This window comes from Chaetodon trifascialis, chromosome 13 (assembly GCF_039877785.1).
Source record: "Chaetodon trifascialis isolate fChaTrf1 chromosome 13, fChaTrf1.hap1, whole genome shotgun sequence".
NCBI classification, from domain to species: domain Eukaryota; kingdom Metazoa; phylum Chordata; class Actinopteri; order Chaetodontiformes; family Chaetodontidae; genus Chaetodon; species Chaetodon trifascialis.
Window position 1 is genome coordinate 19824577 of NC_092068.1, and position 21289 is coordinate 19845865.

General features: G+C 43.4%; 2 protein-coding genes across 9 annotated transcripts in view; one reads left to right on the plus strand and one right to left on the minus strand.

The window, feature by feature from the left end:
• LOC139341009 (pleckstrin homology domain-containing family A member 1-like) lies at nt 1-16525 on the minus strand. 7 transcript variants are annotated; one of them, XM_070977203.1, is made up of 14 exons: nt 16422-16522; nt 12154-12372; nt 11157-11213; nt 11001-11046; nt 8321-8418; nt 7694-7825; nt 7101-7241; nt 6466-6534; nt 5824-5888; nt 5636-5699; nt 5339-5428; nt 3998-4071; nt 3148-3222; nt 1-2064 (listed from the first exon to the last, which is right to left on the minus strand). In XM_070977203.1, exons 2-14 carry the CDS (start codon nt 12292-12294, stop codon nt 1833-1835), a joined length of 1284 nt encoding a protein of 427 aa, XP_070833304.1. In that variant the 5' UTR covers nt 12295-12372; nt 16422-16522; the 3' UTR covers nt 1-1832. The 7 variants fall into 7 exon arrangements, with proteins under 7 accessions (XP_070833304.1, XP_070833305.1, XP_070833308.1 ...); XM_070977204.1 differs by lacking the exon at nt 16422-16522 and adding an exon at nt 12671-12731; XM_070977208.1 differs by lacking the exon at nt 1-2064 and adding an exon at nt 2349-2488.
• A 1410-nt stretch (nt 16526-17935) lies between these two features.
• Nucleotides 17936-21289, plus strand: part of phactr2 (phosphatase and actin regulator 2) — a 40108-nt gene continuing 36754 nt past the window's right edge. For both annotated transcript variants that reach the window (XM_070977574.1, XM_070977577.1), the window contains exon 1: nt 17936-18072. In XM_070977574.1, coding sequence (XP_070833675.1) covers nt 17937-18072 — 136 coding nt within the window. In that variant the 5' untranslated portion in view covers nt 17936. The remainder of the gene's footprint in view (nt 18073-21289) is intronic.

Sequence of the window (21289 nt, forward strand, 5' to 3'; positions counted from 1 at the left end):
CACATTTTCAGTGTTTATTTCTTTCAAGTCATCCACATAATAAATAGAGACAATTCAAACCAATTACACCAGACTGAAACAGGGTGAACTAGCTTGAACTTTGTTGGGCTGAAATGAAGCAGGCACTTTAAAAAAAGATTAGTGTGTATTATTTAGCAGGACTACAGTGGGGCTTTGGAAAGTAAAACCATGAGGCAGCTGCCTCCTGCCAGGTGGCAACACAGGTACAAGGAACACAAACCAGGAAACATCTAAAAGCATATAAAAAATAAATCTGCTGCACACAGCTCCACTCTGCAAATACACAGAGCGGCTGTTGATAAAGAAAAAACAAAAAACCAAAGCCAGTCTGAGGAATCACTAAAATGTTAACATGCAACGGAAGTGATTGTTTTTTCTGTTCAACCATGATCCAAAATGTTTGCATGGTGTTCATACAGTATCATCTTCAAACAACGGACTGCAAGTTCAGTAAACTGACACGTCTGTCAGGATATGAAGCTGATCTATGACTGACCTGTGTTTGAAGTTTTTATTACTTTGAATTACAAAATGTATACAAGTGTACTCCTTGTTTACTCGCAATGCTGTTGTTCCGTTCACACGTCATCCCGAAGCACAGACGCGAGTCGAGTACGCTGAAATATGGTCCACAAAGAGGATGACTCGGCTTATGAAGTGATGCGTGTACTGTGATAGCTTAAAAATGTTGTTTTTCTTATGTGCTTCTGCACAGTCAAACTCTTACTTTACAACAAGAGGTGGATTAACTGTAAAAACTATCCACTGTAGATTTACATGTAGCCTGTGGTCAATAACAGTGAGGACGTCAATACATGACTGAGCAACTTAACCCTCTGACATATTCAGAAATAAAGAGAAATGTAAGTCAAAGGCTTGGCGACTGTTAGAAAAATCCTTGCTGTAGTACATTTGGTCATGTTATTATCATTATACACACCGGGTCATAAACTAGTTTTAACTTTCTGCATCTCGTCCTGGACCAGTCCAGAATCTCTGAATTACACTTTGCATTAGAGTGAGGATTTGATCTCAGACTAGGCTTGACACATATCCCTAACACTGGCCGACAATGGTAGACAAATCCAGGTTACAATAGTGAGTGTATGAATAGACCACACAGTCTTAATAAGTAGATTAGAGAGGTGATGAAACGCAAGTCCTCAGTTCGAACGCTCTTTTCAGACAAGAGGAAATAGCTTGCACTTGAAAGCTCCCTTATTTTCTTGGCACAAAGTGGTTTACGAACATCCTCCGCCCACAAAGACCATTGAACACATCGCTGTGCCTGTACAGGTTAAAATAAAGCTCTCTCATTGACTTCTAATCAGTACAAGTAAACTAAAATTTGTAGTTTTATTTGACAACATCAACTCTTAGTAAATAAATACAGGATTGTAAATGCGACAGCAGGCAGGCAGAGGGTTGTGGGTGAAGACCGGGTCGTCTTTGGCACACGAGTGCAGTTCAGTGGTCCCAACTTGTTTCTCTGGAACACTGACGGCACTGATGCAGGAGCTCAAAAGGTGAGTTTGTGATGTTGGACTCTGTCGTCCGCCGACAGCTTTGTTCTGAAAACCAATGGCTGCCCTTTTTAAACGCCCATTGTGCACGGTGTCCTCCTAATCTACGGAGTCTCCATCCAGATAAACACGTTTTAACGTCCAGTTCGACGGCTCAGACCTCGCTCACCGGCAGGTCGGCGTCATCCAGGTCCAGGGGCGGTTCAGGCATGTGGGGCTCGAAGCTGCTCCGCCGTCGCCACGGCGACTCCTCAGAGTTACTGACAGTGGTCGCGGGCGGTTCGCAGGTCACTTTGCCAGGCGCGTCTCCTGCAGGGACAGGCGTGCTGGCGTGTGGCTGTGAGTGGGCCGTGGCAGCAGGCTCATGAAGTGCTCGCTGTCCCACGCCAGGCTGCGAGCGTGTGCCGCACGTGACAGCAGCCCCCCACTCTGGGTAGCATGGTGGCATGGCAGATATGGGCGAGCGAGGGACGGGGGGACCCGCGGGGCTGCGGTAGAAAGTGGAACGGCTGCCGTGTTCCTGCAGCAGAAACACAGAGGAAGCAAGAGTGTGGGAGACAAGACGAGTCGTTGTTAGTGAGAAAAGTGAAAACTCGATATGTGGACTTTATTTGAGAAGCACGAGAGGGAGTTACAGACTTGGAAATAACACCAGCATGTGGGGCCTGATGCAGCTTTAGCAGAGTTGGTACTGAAGGTTGGTGGTGCTGAAGAATGTAGCATTGCTAGAGAGTGGAGATGGTGGTAGTAGCAGAAGTAGTAGGAGTAGCTGTAGGGGTAGTAGAAGTAGTAGTAGTAGAGGTAGCGGGAGTAGTGGTAGTAGTGTCAGCAGGTTTTAGTTTTGGTAGTCTTGACAGGTTGCAGTGGAGGAGCAGAGTGCCTTAGGAAGCAGTGGTTGGTTGTTGCTCATTAATTCACAGCTTTTCACTGTCAGATTTCAATCTCTGAAACACAAAACAGAAGCGTGAGAAGAAAGAAAAGGCGCAGCAGAGCTGGTGAAAGCAAAAAGGGGAAGCCTCTGAGCAGTCCGTGAAATGTTGGTTAGAGAAACATCCCAGCTCGAAAGCGTCAGAAGACTCCAAGACAAATATCTGTGTCGGCCTTAAGATCCAGCAGATTACCCCACGCGACTTTGCAGGCTTGTTTAACTTCTGATCGATGAACCCACAAAGTATCACAAGATTTAAGAGTTGGTTTCCAACATGTCTAAAAACCCAAGTGGGAGCTGCACATGTATTAAAAGACGCTTCATGCTGATTCCAAAGGTCCAAAATTAAGTTCATGCAGAATTTTAGGGGCCAGATGGTCAAATAATCTACCACACTGAAGACTGCCCTCAGTCCACTGCGCTACTGATTAATTACAGCACGGGCATGTCCCATTAGCCTCTTGACCACTGTATTAGCTCTTACAACCCCACATATAAATAATTAACCGTATGTTTGCCTCATAGTTTGTGATTCCGGACACGTGGCTTCAGCAGTGGTCGGTTCTCGTTTCAAAGCTGTTAACATGTTCAACATTTAGCACACACAGGTATAAGAAGTCAACATGGAAACAAGTATCTTATTATCGTGTGTATGAGAAAGAGAAAAAAACATACAGGCAGCGAACAGGAGGGAGGAGGAGAGACAAGCAGGATGTCACACATCTAAGACAGGTACACAGCTGCAGCAGACTGCAGAGATAACAGAGCATGAAGGGAAGAGAAACAGAAGGTGTGAAAGACACATGTACCCAGTAATAAAGACAGAGATAGAAACAGGCTTAAGGTATTCATGGCTGAGCTGCTCAGATAGGTCATGCAGCAAGTGTGTGTTTGTGCATAGATTGTGGACGGACTCATGTATACTTTTATTTCATACACAATAATGGTGAGGACAGATGGAAGCTGTGCGAGTGAAGCTATAAGGGAGAGAGGGAGGCGGTGACTGCGAGCCTTTCCGATGGTTAGATGGTCATATTCCAGCTGTTTAGTCATTCTATACCCTGAGCAAAATGTGACATTTTAGCATTTGAGCGACTAGAGGTGTCCTTGATTTCAGGTGCCATGCTCGTGGCGACAGTCATCACATGCGAGAGAAGCCATATCAAGCACATCTCGAGTCTTTTTTTTTTTGCATGTTTACCCGGGGACAATCTGAGTGCATTGAATGAAATGGGCTCAAACTTTGAGCTGAGCTTGAAGTGACAGGGCGGGGGGAAAAAAAGCAGGAGAGGGGGATGAGAGAAGCAGCGAGGACGAGGGCGTGAAGGGAGGAGTGCTTGTTATCTCAGCCATACGTAGGATGTGGTTGGTTCTTAGGGAAAAAAAAGGAGCATCAGATGTGGCGTCAGATCTGATCTGCTCTCATAATGTCTACAACCACCAAGGGCCAGCCAGTGAGTGGAAAACAGGATTAAAAAAGGTGAACTTATAGTTTAAAAGGGGAAATTTAGACGAGCTGACATACGTGCTGCTGCACTCCCCGATTCGGGACGTATACCTCTGTATACAGGGGTTCGACAGCCGTCTGGCCTGCCGCATCTGCAACAACACAGTGCAAAGCAGTATTAGAGCAGATGGGCCGTCTGCCCACAGGGAGAGGAGGAGGTGGAGAGAATGTGACAAAGACAGAAAGAAAAGGGGGGAAAGGATAGAGAGAAGAGGCACAGGAGAGGGAAAAACAAGCAAGAGAGAGAGAAAGACACAGGAGGCAAGAAAGAGGGAACTGTAGAGAGACAGACAGTGCAAAGGTGCTGAGAATGATTCCAGTCTAACCAGAAGGGACCAGCTGTGGCAGAGGACACCTTCTCCTCTGCAGTCCGGGCTGTGGAGCTGGTTTACGCCTCACCTGGCAAGTCTAGCTGCCTGTCTCTATCCATGTAGGCGTTTCTGAAACTCAGGTAAGAGTACTCACACAGATTTGGTGGTCTGTGTACGTACACCTGTCTGTTATCACTGGCTGTCTGACGTACTGATGACCTAGTTTAGTTAAAAATCAGCACTGAGGAACCTGGTGGCTCAGAGGTTAAGGCGACGAACATGAACCACAGCCTCCCCAGCTCGCATCCAGCTGGGGACTTTTGTCGCACATCAGTCCCCATCTCTCGCTCCCTCATTTCCTGTCATCTATCAGCTGTTGCTTGTCTGATAAAAGGCATTACAGGGCCAAAAAAGTACCTTAAAAAAGCACCCAAAAACAGTATTTTTATGTCACAGGATGTGCCAAGTTCAAGGTAAATACAGTAAAAATAGCCCATGATAAACTTGCATAACAATCTGCTCTTTGCCAAATTAGGGTCTTCCTTGAGGCTCGGTAGCAAATGTCCCAAGGCTCTGTATCAGTCCCCAGCATGGGAGCGACTTCATCAATTTGTTTAGACTACACGACCACAACTTGAAAAGCTGGGCTTGATATTGTTAAGATCAGACTGATAAAGTAGTCAGAGGTCGAATTAATCTGAAACACAGTGCCAAACGACTGCTTCTGCTACTCTGCAAAAAGGACGTTCTTTGTATCTCTGTATCTTGCAGGTGCTTGAGCTCTTGTGAGAGAAAGAAACTGCAAAGAACAATCGATAAAGGACATGACTGAAACAACACAAACACGTCTTGTGAACAGTTGGGAAGACTCTTCATACCAGCAGATGTCACTCAGTAAGTCTCAAGTTCTGCACATGGAGGAATGAGTCAAGTCTGAAGTCATTTTCTCTTCCACAGGTGCATCTGAGGCCTTCGCTTAAGTCTACATATAATGACTTGAATCTGTACTAAGGTGACATTGTGCTGTACTGTAGTGCAAGATACGTACTGTGGCAGCAGACCTCCCAGGCCCCCGCTGGGCCACAATGGCCCCTGAGACAGCCTTGATCCAACTGTGCATCTCCTCGGGGCTGTCCGCCTATTGGAGACGTGAAAGAAAAGAACAATGAGAGACAGAGAGAGGAGAGTGAGAGACTCAAAATCAAAATGTGAAGTGATGGGAAGGGAAACAGACTGTGTGTAGAAAAACAAGAGTAATCGCAGTGTTTATGAACACTGTGGAGAGGGAAGCCTTGAGTGTGTGACTGTCGACTGCACATTCCTTTCACCTCAGAAAACGTCCTACCTGTATGTAAAATGTCCTTGATGTGGTGACGACTTCAAACAGGTTATCTCTCATCATAATGTCACTACAACAGAAGCAGAAAACATGTCAGATCACAGTTATCTCACGTATATCGTCTAAATCAGAGATCCTCCTGGACAAAAGACATTTTTCTGTACAATGGGAAAATGCTGGGACATGTTAAATACCTCTGTTTGCACTCCTGGACTTTGTGAACTTCCTTCAGTGGAATCATTCTTAGAGGCTCTTTCTCCTAAAGGGAAGGAAATAACTGTTAGAGTACACAAGATAAATACGACCATTTACATTCATATTACTAATGCCTTTTTGTTCTGATATGTCGGCTAAAAATGAGGCTGCCTTGCTGAGTTTTTCTGGTTAGTAGGGACAGAAGTGAACGTTCCTGTAAGTGGCAGAGAGCAAACTAAAAACCCTGATGGTTGTAACTTTCTTGACCTGGCCATTTGATACAGCAGACACGGAGTCTGTGTCCTTGGGGCCTGTTGATAGCCAAATAGACAGATAAAGCTGTCAAATACGGGCAGACCCGGACAAGGGCAGGGTACGGGACGTAGAGTATTATCATGAGGACAGTGTGCATGTGTATGTGTATACGAAGGCCTGGGTGGGGGTGGGGGGCCAAGGCATGATAGGACATGTGAAGTGAAGGCATTGAATTCCACAGACTGCAGATAAAACATGTTTGAACTCGGGACTTTCTGTTTGCTCTTACTCTGCATCAGACTGTCGGGCTGAATCCAATCCACATGCATCATCAATAAAAACATTCCTTAAAGGCCTCACATAACTGACAAAACAAAGTTAATTACCAAATCTGACTTGAAGTAACTCATTGAGTTCTCTTCCAATAGGAAATATCGCCGTTTCCAGTTCCTCATCTGGGGAAAAAAGGAGAAAAGACGTTCAGATCTTTTGTATTCAATTTCCAGTCAAAACATGATCGTAACCTTTGCTGCAATAATGAAACCATCATTTTACTTCTAGTTAAAAGCTGGTTCCTACATGTTTTACAGTGTCTATATATAGACGGGGAAGTCCGTTATCCTTTGGCATTTATAAAGTACAGAGTTGTGCACACTAGAGAAGCAGCATTTCCTTAGGCAAGCAAATTCTTCACCATTGTCAAGCTGAAATCTCATCATCTCTCATCAAAATGTCATAAGACGTTACATTTCCTCCCATATGAAGATTCTATTTATATAAATGTCAATGTGACTTCAATTGCAACTCTGTCATAGCTGCAAAGTGTTCATATAGGGGATTTTTCAGAAGACTATGTTGCACTGTATATGCAGCCAGTGATAACCATCCACCACCACACGCTTAATTTTCGTATGAAGAGTCCCATTTCTTATTGTATCGAAGAACTTCTCTAGACGGTACCAGACGGCCAAGTGACACCAAGTTAACCCAACAGAGAACCAAGAGAGCGGCAGGCACTCACCACAGCCCCCTGCTTGACGCAGTAGCCCGATTTGATGACCGTGTGCTCCTGAGTCGGCCTGCCCAGGAAGTACGGCAGCTGGCTGTGGGAGCGATGTATGGCGTCACGCTCCGCTCTGTCTGCACCATCACCTCCTTCATGCTTGAAGGTGAAAGGGTGGAAAGGACACCAGAAATACTGTAACTGCAAGTTCTGACAACATTTTAAAAACACTTGTCAGAGCCCGAGATGATGTCTTCTACCCGATTTAAAATTAGACAAAAACAGAGAAAAACAGGTAAGTCTTTCTTTAAAAACCTGGAAGCAGGGAAATTTGGGCCTGTTTGTTTGAGTAACGACAAATCAATGATTAAAATGTTATTTTCCTGTTGATGGACTAATCAATTAGACCTCTCAGCTCTGATATCCGACAATATGAAAGAAGGACTGTGGGAGTTCTGTTAAAATTAGGAAGTGTATTAATACCTTGAAGTTATGTTTTTCAAAAGAAGACTGAACCCAGCATGTAGTTTTAAACCTGTACCTGAAGAAATGACAGCGTGCTTAGTGCATGCATGTAAATCCAGTATGGGGCGCAGTACAGGTGTGGTTACCTGTGTCTGGGTGACGATGGGGACTCCTCCAATAATCTCCGTCTTATAGGAGACTTGTTTCTTGGGCCCTATGACGTCTGGCAAAGCCTTCTGGTTCTCTGCATTCTGCTGCCCATCAGACAACTTTGGCACCTGGAGAAAAAAAACAAATCAGACTTGAGTCATTTTCAATTAAACCCACTAATATTGAATAAATGAATGCATTTTGTGGAATTCAGGTGTTCTACATAGTTAAAGCAGAGTATGTAATTTGTATGTACGTAGGAGTTCACAAGCCTTTAACACATTTAACATCCATTTCCTCTCTGGATGGTTAAGGCTTCATGGAGAACAATGGAAACAGTCCTTTATCCCAGCACTCAATACAACAATACAGCATCCTGTTAGTCATGCTCTGACTCACTCCTATCTAGTTACTTGGCAGTCCACTAATTCATTTCTACAGAAGAGGAAGAAATGAAAGTTTCTCCAAGTGATAAAACATGAGCCAAAAAGAACAGATTAGCACAGCCGAATCAGGGATGGACTGTACGTCTTGTGTCTCCTGTGTGTGTGTGTGTGTGTGTGTGTGTGTGTGTGTGTGTGTGTGTGTGTGTGTGTGTGTGTGTGTGTGTGTGTGTTTCTCACAGTGATCTTGGTGGCTTTATTGAGAGCGATGACCCAGTCCACAAGATCCTGCTGGTCGTTGGCCTGCAGGAAGAACTTCCTCATCCCAGCATTGATGACTAATAGATCAGAAAAACAGCAGTGGGAACAGGAGACAGAGTGAAAGTATATTCAGACCTCCTCAGTCAGTCAGACTCATTCTCTACACGCCGTCATCTGATTCATTCTACAGTATGTTCAATATGAATCACATGCAAATAAGTACTACAAGTACACAGATGTACTATGGAGTGCCACAGAAATATCCACAGATATCTCTGGAAATGAAAAGCAATTTTGCCAAGGGACTCTCCCACACACTACCGGCTGCACTCTCTCTCCTGAAGACGATGACCCGGCTAGATCCAGCTGCCTCAGTCTGCCACCACCTACCCACTTCTAACCATGACGGAGAGAAAAAAAAAAGCCCACTGCTACCAACCACCAAATATCCTTGCATATTTTCACACCCATGTGAACAAGAGCAAAACCCGTTTCCAATCACAAAGAAATTTTTGGGTCAAATGCTGATTAGGTATGGATCAGGATTTAGGAGCTGGAAGAACTGAAGTCTCTCACTCGCGCTCTCTCTGCCATAAATCCTTCAATTCTGCAGCTCAAACTGTCCTTGTGTCTCCTCTATTTCCTTTCGACACCATGTGAATAAATTACATTAAAGCTGGACTGGTAAATCTGGCGGGGCGAGCTGTAAAAGGCACGGAGAGCTCAAACTCTGTAGCACAAAGAAGATCATTCTTCCTTGTTCTGTGTCTTCAGTCCAGCCTTTAAGACACATGCAAGACCTCACACTCTCTCTCTCTCTCTGGCTCTTTTTCCAGTTCCCTGTAAATAAATCTGTCTGTCTGGTCTCATTCAGATCACCCCCATGAATTAATCCACCCTTCAAATGTGTCCACTGCATGTTTGGGAGAGTTAAACTGCTTGGTAGTAGTGTCTTGGGCACTGGGAAAATATATGGGAGGAGGGTATCAGATCTGACTCATAGTTACACATGATAAAACAATCTGTGCTGCTGAGAAATGCAACCAAGCACCAAAGTTCAAATGCATCATAAATCACAGGCTGCAATCAAGGCTGTACTTCTTGCTGTAAAACGGCCTGTAAGCATGATGGCCATTACTGCATTCTTCCATGTTTCTTTCTTGACCTAGGAAGGCAGGCGGAGTACCAAGATTCATAGAAATCAGCATGACACATGGCACACAAGGGGCAGATAAAAATAACATCGCACATCTCTGAATCAGATTCCGATTAGGATGTCTGCATCCTGTCGAAACCTCAACATGGGGACTGGTGCGCACACACAGGCAGACACACACAATTACGATAGTCAACACACTAGCGTTTCCTGCTATTGAAGCAGATGGAAGAGGAGGAGACAGTGTAGTCAACAATAACAAGGACTGGAGGGTTAACTGCTAATGACCTGATGACGGTTCATATTTATGCAACATCTCCCATTCCTGTCCTGACCACACAGGGCAAGAAGACGAGGAGATATACCGAGATGTTTGCTGTGAAATGTTCACTGGTATGATCAGGGGCCACGGTCAGATGATTGTTGAAGTATGCTTCAGCAGAACTGTTTGTCAGATGGCTGAAAAGCTTGAGAAACTTCCCTGACAACTTGCAGTGGCATTGGGATGCTTTGTCTGGCCATTTTTGTAACTTTCTGAAACTGACATTTACTCCTGCCTCACACTGTGAATGACCAGCTGTGCATAGGTGAGAAAGGAGCCATGGCTCTCTCTGGCTCAACTGCAGCACTATAAATGCCATCCAGGAGAGACTGTCTGAAAATGTATGCCATCATCTCCATATTTAAATGATATGGCATCTCTTCCCTCTCTACCCAGGAGCGTGGCCGTTTGGAACAACAACACATCGTACAAACCAGTTCTTTCCAAGCGTATCGGCCCCTGACCCAGGGTCAGTATTTTGAAAGCACAAACAAAGGAATTTCAACTGAGAGAAACTAAATGAATTCTCAATTAGTAAATCTTTGCTTGATATTTTTTTAATTGAAATTATTATTAGATGTGTGCAAGTTTTGTTTGGTGTCCTTTCCTCAGCTCTGTCTGTAGTAGTGCATTCATTCTGATGTGCAATACAAATGACACTCGAACCCACAACATTAGATTAATAAGGAAAGACAGACAACATGAAAACCACAACCTCTCTGTAGTATAATATGCAAGACAACTATGAAAACAGGACTGTTGGGACAAAAAATGATGCAGGAAAACTTATCAGGTTCCAACACACCACGTTGTAGCCTCCTGCATCGCTGTGTGTTGGCTAAACAGACGATGCTGAACAAAGCTGCCTGGTCAATGGTGGATAAAGTATGTGGAGAGCAGTGCTTGACCAAGATTAGAGGGCAGAGAAGGACAGCAAACATTCCTCCCTTAGGTTATAGAAACCGTATTCAGCTTTGTCAACATGTAATGCCGATTTTTGCAAAGCACCGCAGGGATGTTTTAAGCTCTATACTTTTCCAACATGTAAGTTGGTTTACTGTTTAATATGATAAATGCCAAGAGAAATCAGTGAATTCTTTCTAAATGTGGCCTTAGTCCACCAGTCAACTACCAAATCCTTATAACAAACAGCAAGATTGTGACAATCAGTGTTTTCTTACCGAAGCAGAATTCTGCCTTAGGCCTCAGCTTAGTGGCATCGCTGACCTAGAGGTGGACAAAGCTCACAACTGTTAGTGTCCAAGTTCAACCAAATACTGTAAATTATAGATGATATTATTACGTCTGTGTCAGATAAGCTTCAGTGGTAATTTTACCTTAGAGATGTAGGTGAGCTTGAGGGAACCAACGCAGTCTGTGCCAATAGGCAGGTTCTGTGGAACAATGGTAAAAATAATGATATATGTAAAAACATAAAGCTAAAGCTAACCATTCACCATTTCATTGAGGAAGGAGCCTTAGCTGAGGTGGGAGAGTGAGGTCAATTTCTGTAAAGCAAGTCAATATTACAGTATACTTGGAATGCACTCCATGATAGTTAATTTCAGTTTCGTGCTGTGCTCCTGAAACTAGGGGATCCAGATTTAACATCATTAAAATTTAAGCTTTTTCAATCTATAAAAAGAAAGGGACTCCCTGAATTATTTAAAATCTCTCCTGCACTACATGATTTATGAATACTTCATGTAACAGCGCACTTACAAATACAGCATCTCCAAGCCAGCACGATGTACAAACCATGAGGAGAGTAAAAACAGTGACACCGAGGGTCACAGAGAAGAAAATCATGACCACTGTGGTCAATGCAAGCATCAGTGCTTTATACATTCACTTATCCAAATCACCAGAGGGCAAAAATGAAACCCAGGTCTTAAGGTTAATCTGTGAGTTCATTCCACCATTATTCTAACCAAAACACACACAGAGAAACACACACACATTTAGCCTTGACCTCCTCCTACTGTTGCTGCTGCGCCTGTAATATGTGCTTCCTAATTGCTGTCAACTGGAATTACATAATACAAGTTCTCCCATCCTTGTACGGCTGTCTGGCGATGGAAACATTGAGCCTGAACTTAGCTTTGTGTTCATAATGAATGAAGACAGTTTAGCAAGAAGTGGCTGGCAGTTAGCCTGCAATTGCATGAGCGCTGATCATCCACAGTAATAACTAACATCAAGCTGGCATGCAATTGCCTGTAAATTGACCAATTTTCCATCAACAAATTGAACATTAGCCCGTGCAGTTACCTAGAGGCTTTCTTCCCTCAAAATAAAGCTAAAAGCTAAGCTAACACAGCCCTGGGTAATTACCTGTGGGTTGTCCATGAACCACACCAAGCTTCCCTGCTGTGTGTCCAGTATGAAGTAACGACGCAGGAACTTGCCACTGCTCTCGTTCTCCTCTATGTCCAAGAAGCCACAGATGCGGTTCTGTCGGTCCACGTAAGGCATCTCGCCGCCGGGACATTCCCTGGCCTGCTGGGGCCGGGACTGGAGAGGAGCGGGGGCAAGTGGGACCGAGAAGAATCCCTAAAGGGCAGAGAGAAAGGAGTGGAAAAAGAGACGTGTGAGGAGGGAGGGAGTAAATAAGGAATTGCAGTTGTCCTTGTGGTGAACCTTGCTAGTGTGTCCCGCTCCCTCTTTCTCTCTGTATCTACTGTATCTCTGGTCTCTCTGCCACCTGGAGCTCACTAGGCTGCAGCCTGCTAGGGGATCATGTGACACAAACCACAACCCCGCCTTTATCCTTTTATATCAGCCTCACCCACTCGCTCTCCCTCTTTTTTTCTCTTGTAACACACTGTCACTCTCTTCTACCTCCACCCACCCCGTCTTGCGCTCTTCCCTTCTCCCTCTTCTCTTGCAGTCCTCTCCTCTCTCACTTTCTGTGCTATCTCCTCCCAACTGCTCTCTCATCCGATTTGGCAAGCCTCTGGCCAGCCCCTTTTATCCCCTCCCTCCCGCCACAGCTGAGCACCCACTTGAGCATGGTTTAAAAAAAAAAAAGAAAAAAGAAGAGAAAAAAAAGCCATCGAGCTCAGCCATGTTCGACACAAAGAAACAACACAGACGCCCACAGGAGCTACGCAGGAGAGAATGAGCGATATTTAACCTGCTGAGGTCCCTGAAACCTACAGCTCACTGGACGTCAACAAAAAAGTAAAAGATTAGAGTGCATCTGCTTTGTCCTGCGAGTGTGAATGCACGCATGTCATTGTCAAACCCTGTGTGGGTGGGCACTGCATTACTGTAGGCATATTGTCGTATTAGCCTGTTTAAGCTGCTGTCTTTTTGGGCTGAGCCTAAAATATGTGACTGAGAAGAATCTTTGGAAACGAGAGATAAAGACGCTCTTTCTCCAGGACATTATGAGCACTGTGTGGGTGGATGGGGGCAACGCAGGGACAAAAGGTCCAGTTGTTGTGCATGGACTCTGAGATGAGAGCATCTCAGTGAGCCCCTGCATCTACCCGAGTCATCCCATTTGCCACACAGGCACGAGAGAGGAGCAACACTGTCAGAGGCGACTATCTCAACACTACACAAACAGTGATTGTCATGTGAGAGTGAGAGGCGTCTCTGTCGGGTTTAGCGATCATGTAAATTAGGTGCAGTGCACAAGTTCGTATGCATGCAAGCTTGTGCATTTCAGTAACGCAGAATAGACGTTAAAGGTGATACAAAACCAAACCCCAACACGGTTGAACAGGCAACCATGTATGCTATGTAGGCTTTTAATTCAAATGACACAGACGGGTAAAATGGTGGGTTAGTTTCAATGTCCACGTGTCCACAAAGAAACACTTTCAATACAGATCATTGAAGTTATTTCCTGTAAACCAAGATCTGTATTTAATGGGATATTTTAAGTTGCTATAATCAATATTTTTAGTGATGAACCTACAGCAGATCAGTCAAATCCCCTCAGAGGTTTACAGCGGGTTTCAGCTCATTGTTTAGCTGTCTGGCAACTTAACTGTTCTGGTTCACTCTCGCCACTCTTAGAGTCCTGTTTTCGGCCCCAACAAGCAGCTGTTTCAGTGAAAAAGCTCTAAAAACCTACTGCACACTAACTTACATATGACAAGTGGCCAGAAATCCACCTCCAAATGAAAGACAATATTGCTCCATGCAGTTAACTGCAGGATGCATAAATAATTGACTATTTGCTAACAAGTTGCTTTATCAACTAAAATAAGAGTTACCGCAGGTTTAACAGTGGAAAAATAAACTAAACTTGCTCTCTGGTGAACAAACTATGTAAGAGAGAGACATTATTAAAATCATCCAAACATTCAACAGATACCAACATCTGCAATTATCTTATATTAGCTGCAATATAGGAATGTTATATGCATTGATCAATATATTATATATTATATATGAATATCTAATGCTAACCCAATTGACATGATTTTGATGTTTAAACTCAACAGATTTCTGCTAAAACAACCTACCCAAAGATGATGAGGCTCCTCAGATTGGGGGGACTCTATCTTAGACCCATTAACAACCTTGCATTAAAATGCATTTTGGGTGACTGCAATTGCATAGTGCTTGACCACAGGAAAGTACAGGTGTAAATGCAACCCAGATGCATCAAGGAGGGATTCAGATTCGATCGACCAAACATCCCCTGAGGGTGGATCCTCTCCCACCAGTCTTGACTGCATTCCCACATCCAGACTGTCCCTGGACTGTGGTGACACTGACCACACTTAAAATAAAAGCAGCTGCATACATCAGCTTCAATGATGGCTGAATCCTGGGGGGGGCGGGGTTTAAGAGGGAAGAAGTTGGACAGAGCGACTGATCTCAATCTGATCTCAATGTGGACACAGGAGACACATATTTATACCAGGTGTAAATGTAATCAGGTGCTACAATGCTATTTATCTGCATAACCGTGTCAAACTCTTATTTGCTATATAGATTACCACAGGATTATCATTCTTCACCATATAATGTAATTTTTTACAGAATAATTGCAGTACTTGCGTAATTTATCATTGTGTTGAGGACACACACACACACACACACACACACACACACACACACACACACACACACACACACAGTATCCCAGTTTCTCTGTGAGTAATCCACATAGCATATTTGGGTTTCTGAAGCAAGGATATGATATTTACATGCACACAGATCTTTGCCAGGATACAAGTGCACATGTGCATATGCGCTCATTCTGTCCGGGCTCACAAGTGGGAGGTTTCACTAGGCTTCCTGCGTTAAATTTGCAGTAAGACTGAATGACAGTGAACAAGAGAAATTGAGAGGGATAAACTAACAAAATTAATGAAAATACGCAAAAAAAACCCCATAATACTGCACACACGAGTTTGAAGATCTAACTGGATGGTTGGACAAAGCTGCATGATATTAGTTGACTTCTTTCTAGGTCAAACAATCCCTGGTAAACTCTCTCTTTACATTTGCAGACAGGCTTTGTCCTCATCACACTGGAGCCAACTGGTCACACAGGAGAAGCCATAAAACAACAGTAAGGACCAGCTGGATAGCCCGGTAGAGGGTCAATATTATCCTTTCATGTTCTTCAGCCATTGTGGCATCATTGAAAGTGACACAACAGCTGGAAATACAAAGTGTGGAGCAGAGAGATTTGTGTTGTTTTAATGTTTCCCAACCTATGCTTACCACATACGAACTAGGAGTTGAGGGGTTCACACTTTATCATCCATTACAACAGCAGTTGGTTTCAGAAAGACCACTGAAACGTATCCTTTAAGGGAAAAATCATTGAGGTACAAATGCAATCTAGGGAAAGGGCTGGGACGTAATTGGCTCCCTACAGGTCAAAGGTGGGACAGGTCATTCCGGTCCAGCTGAAAAGAGTAATTTCTGCTCAAAGTCTGGCTCTGAAAGCAGCACATAAGGCCAGCAGGTTTGACAAGGTTTGACTTTCACATTTATCCGGTCAGACAGGGTCCTGTTCACCCCAGCAGAGTGCTGATGTGGGTTTGTGTGCCCCCAAAACAGGACAAAACGAAGACACTCACAAGGTAAAGCCACTGGTAATAGAGACTATGTCCTGAGTTACTAACAACAAAAAACGTAGCTGGCCAATGAGCTCCCAAATGCCACGCAGGCTAACGTAAAAATAGCATTTAACGTTAGAAACAGCTAACGTTAGCTAACGTTAGGCACGTCAGACTATCACAACTGTTGTGTTAGCATCACCAGCGACTCTGGCTCGCTGGCCTGAAGTTAACTGGGAGACATGGCTCAGGTTAGCCTACTATTAGCAACTCCTTTACATCACAAACTTACATATTTATAATACATCTCGACAACGTTACATGAATTTTCCACCTAAAAACTGACATTCCTGTATTTTGGGCGCTGCAACAAACAACAGTGCTTTACTAGCTAGTTTTATCTGGCACAGAAGTTTAGCGTTAGTCATACACGATAACCGAACCTAGCTAACGCTGTCGACATGTAATTAGACAGACTCATAAAATATAATTGGCAACTTTAGCTGGACGAAACAACAACGCTGCGTTTATTAATATTATCTAACGTTATTCAACGGGTCAACTTACCCGAGTCTTCCCTTCTGTAGGTGCTGCACCCGTCGGCTGTTTGGCACGGTGTCGTTGGGTCCTCTCTGCCTCAGCCCATCTCCACTGATCCAGGACAGAGCTCCAATGCCGCTACTGCTGAGGGTGCAGCAGAGATCGTCTATTGTGAAGATGATCACCGTGTGGTTAAAAAAAAATCACAAACGTGAATGGTGGTAGTTGTTAGTAGAAACTATTGCTCTCTTGCAGAAATTACATAGCCCACCTCTGCAATTTTCAACCTTACATGTTCCAAAATGTTTGGCAGTATATAGAAACCATTGTAGGGTATTAAAAAGGATAATACTATGTTGGGACCTTATCAAAGTATCATAATATGCAGACCGCCACTCTGTGTATAGTTTTTCCTGATGTTTCCATGTATGCATATGCTTATGTATCAATCCATACAAGCAGCAACTGTGATATAGTCTGAGCCACATTATTATAAAAGGTGACCACAGTTATGACCACAGTTACAACACGTATAACAGTGGTGTGACGCCACATGACAAAAAAGCCTAGAATATAGTCTGCCTCATTCAAACATCAAACTTTTGAATCATCTACCAAATATCTTTAAGTTCTGGTGCGCGGAAAAGGAGATCAGAGTGAGATGTCTGTCTTTTATCACCTCTCGGTGTATGAGACGGGCGCTGGGTGTCAACACATGGAAAGCAGAGCGACTACACCAGAGCGGTGATTTAGCGACATCTAATGTTTAAAAGCTGCACCCACTTTTGTCTGTCTGTTTTCCATGATGTTGCGTTGACATTTTGTCATTGCGCAACACTAAGGTGGTAATCTTTACTCAGCACTGGGGCTCTTTCAAGCAAACTGCGATGACTAAATATTCTTTTCACAACTGATAAGCTTTAATTTGGATGTGGTTGCCATTCCTCATTGGGCTATTTTGACGTCAGATCATATTTTCAATTTTTTTTTTTTTTTTTCCATTTCAAGGACACGGATGATAGAAAATACAACAATATAGGCCACAAGCACTACATCCAGACGCTTTTTTAATTTCATTTTTCCATGCAAGCAAAACAAAAATTGCTGATGCAAATTCATACATAAACTCTAGGCTAAAGTGACATGCACAACAAGCATTTCTATGCAACTGTCCCACAGAGTATCAGCCAGTGCAACATTTAGCCTAAACAGGTTTAGCAGTCAGTCAGATAATAGGTAACTATTATCTATTACCTGTCACAAGTCCTCACTTAGCAGTCAGTTCACATTTCAAACAGTCATTATATAGCCAACCTGTCTTTCAGAGGCGATGGGCGTTAACAAACACAGGAACACACACACACACACACACACACACACATACACAGTTTGTATGCTCAGCAGGTGCAAAGTTTGAGTAGAGAGGAAGCAGGCAGGCTGATGTTCATGAGATTCAAGTGAGGGCTTTTTTTTTTTTTCTTTTTCCTTTTTGTCACTGTGAGTCCGCGACCACTCTCCTGCGGGCTGACAGAGGAGGCGACCATGGAAGATGAGGGGGACACTCACACAGAGATGAGGCATTTCCCCCTGCTGTGGCCTCTCCCCAGGTCCCGCTCCAAGAGTGACACCTCTGGATTTCGCTCCAGGGTGCTGTGCAGGCTCCGCGGAGCCCGCTCAGGTAGGATAAACCACCAAAAGACTGATCTCAATGGACATCCTGTGCAGGATGGTAAGGCTGAGCTAACAAACCAAATGTATCCACATGATGCTGTTTGGTTCTTTAAAATCAAAATTTGTAAAGCATTTTATAGAATCCAGCTGAGACATCAGGCCTGAACTGTCTCTGTCTGTCACTCCGAACACAGAATGTTTCAGGTTAGATTTGCTGCTCCTGGCAGTGCATCTTGATATGACTAATAAAGTGGCTTCCTGCTACAGAGAAAAAACTTTCCCCCTCTCTCCCTCTCAGTTTTTGCTCTGACTGAGCAAACACTCAAACCTTCTTTCTTTCTTTCTTTCTTTAGCCATTCGGTACCTATAAAGTCTTGTCTCCTCTTCTGTTTCATGATTTATTCTTGTGCAACACTAAATCACAGTAACAACAGTATTAAATACAGTTCATCGTAAAAAGCAGTAATTAATTGTATAAATATTTACTCCTCTACTATGACACGCCTACTTAAATCATCACTGGTGCATGCAGCAGCTTTTACAAGCCACGTAATAGCTTGAATGGAAATCGCCTATGTGTAATTAAGGTGTGACAAGAGATTTTAGGTTCAGTACTATCCAACTACTGGTTTGTGAGTCATGGAGACACAGGAAGAAGCTGCATCCATTTAGTAAATAGTGCACAAACAATAATTCAGCTTCTTATTTTTTTTTCAAGTTGAGATCAAAGTGTGTAAATTCGTTCTTTGACCTGAAGGGCTTTTCTGTGGATTAAATGTCACAAAGTTGAACAACAATGAAACATGATGGCCAAAGGGAGGGGATAAAACTTCTCATAGGCACTGTGAGACGTTGGCCACAGCGTTAACCAACTCTGTGTCCTCAGCATCTTACCTAAATGTCAGTGTGACAGTTTTGCTGGTTGAAGCCTTTGGCTGTTGAGCCCTGACAGGCTCATATATTGTTTCAGTGGTTAGAACCACTTCCTGTCTGCTGCCTTCACTGTTTTAGACTGGAACTCACTGCAGTCACATACCTATACCCACCACGACCTTTACTGTACACATAAAGCTTGTTAATATGCTGCTTTTGCATGAGGTCTGTCTTGTTCTGCAGTCTGATTCACTGATCACAACATTACAGTAACATTTCCATCAGAATTTGCAGTTATTCTGCTCGTCTTCAGCCGCCACAGGAAGTGTTCTGTGTTTATGGTGAAGCTGTAATTACAGGAAACAATCATGAAGTGGAGCATTTAGGAAATTAGATGTCCGAAGTTGTTTACGTCTCCTGGCAGTTTGCATTTCGAGCGTCATGGTTTGAACCGTCTAAGATTCACTTTCATTCACAGCCTTAAAAGTAGACACTAGAATTGATTGTTGGATGCTTCATATTTACAATCATCACATTATTCTAGTCTTGCGTGGTATGGACTGAGACCACAATTTTAGATTTGTGCTGAAAAATCACTTTACATGTGATGTGGTGATGCTCAGTAAAATGAACTGTTTTAAATCAAGCAACAGGGGGAGCTAACCCACCTTTCTTTTACAGAGATCCTAAAATAACGTGCAGTAAAATGGCACCACACACACAAACGTATGGTGATTCCATTCTTCACATCCATCCCACAGGGCAAAGCTTCAAAGGCGGTCAAATGTGCACCGAGAGAGAGCGTGCTGGGCTCACTTTGCTCCACGTCTGAGATGATCTGAAATGTGTGTGAGATCTGGCATGAGATTGCAAACTACAAGTGACACAAACAATGTTTCTCTCCGAAAAAAAAAAAAACATAATATGAATTACAACATTTACAGTTTTTTCTAACTTAAGGGGGTGGTCCAGCTGATGAGAAACTTTTCTTGCCCATGGAAAAATGCTCCTGTGGGGAATATTACCAGGATTAATGGCAGACGGGAGGGATGTCTTTTTCATGTCTACGTATTTCTTTCTTTCTTTCTTTTTTTTTTTTTAACAAACTCTAAAAAGAAAATGCAGTTCAGAGAACGTGCAAGTCAACAGAAAGCACAAAGAAATATGAAGAAGGCCATTTTAGGTAAAAGTGAACTCTCAGAGCTGTTTGATGAGCAGCAACAAATACATCCGCACATCGTTTCTTCTTTCTTTACGTTCACGTCGTTCTTTCCAGGGTTATGGAGCACTGCAACTTAATTCACAGATAAAACTTTGATCTTTTGGAAAGCTGGTGCATTTACTGAAGCTGCTGATAGACTGATTGATACTTGACACTTTTGACCAATGGAACAACCTTTGACAAAAATAATCTCGCTACAATTTCACCATCTGCTGCAAAACATCGTGTCATATGATCGAACCTCCAGAGCAGCTACTGAGGGGATCATGTGGTGAAATTTTACTTGTCAATGGAAAGATACTGAATGTTCTTAAGCATCTAAAACAAGAACGTTATTGTTCATGTGTTAATGTCTGCATGCATATGAACTTGTGCATTTCTGCATGTGAAAAAACTGTTTGGGATCATGTGTAGGCTGAGATGGTCTTTGTTGTTCATTGTAAATAGCAATCAGTCCTCCAAATGAGTGCTGCATGTATCAGCCTTGTAATTACTCGGGCAGAGAAAAGGAAAAAAAGGGGGGGGGGATAAAAGGGCAGAGGAGGCAGAATGGCAGAAGAGAGTGAAAAAGAGAGAAGAACAATGGAAAGGAAAGAGAAGAAGAGATATATTAAGACATGAGTCAAAGAGCGGAAAATAAAGGAGGCAAGGGAAAGTGATGAGAAAAGAGAGGAGAGGAGCCAAACGGGGATGCAAGGACAGGATGATTAAGGAGGAGAGGACAGATGGAAAGGTTGAAGAAAAGACGAGGACAGCAGAGGAGTGTCAGCTTGCTGGTACTCTCTGCTCAATGTGGGTGCTCTCCTCAAAATAACATTGATTACGGACCCTTTTAGTGTGCAATAACTACTTGTTAAAATGTACTGTACTGCAGCGAGCAACCCTTCCCCCTTCACTGCCCACACACTCTCTATCCTCAGCCACTGTTGTAGCTGCTGTAGCAGCCACTGATACCCCAAACGTACTGGTTCTTCAGCGATGAAAGGCTTAATCTACACTATAATTGTGTTGCAGTTTGAACTGTTGTCACATTTGTCACCATGTGCAGATGTTGCTTGAGAAGTAAAAAATGAGACGTTTTACACTTATTTTGCAGGTGGCCCTGTTTGTAAAAGTGGGAGATGAGCAT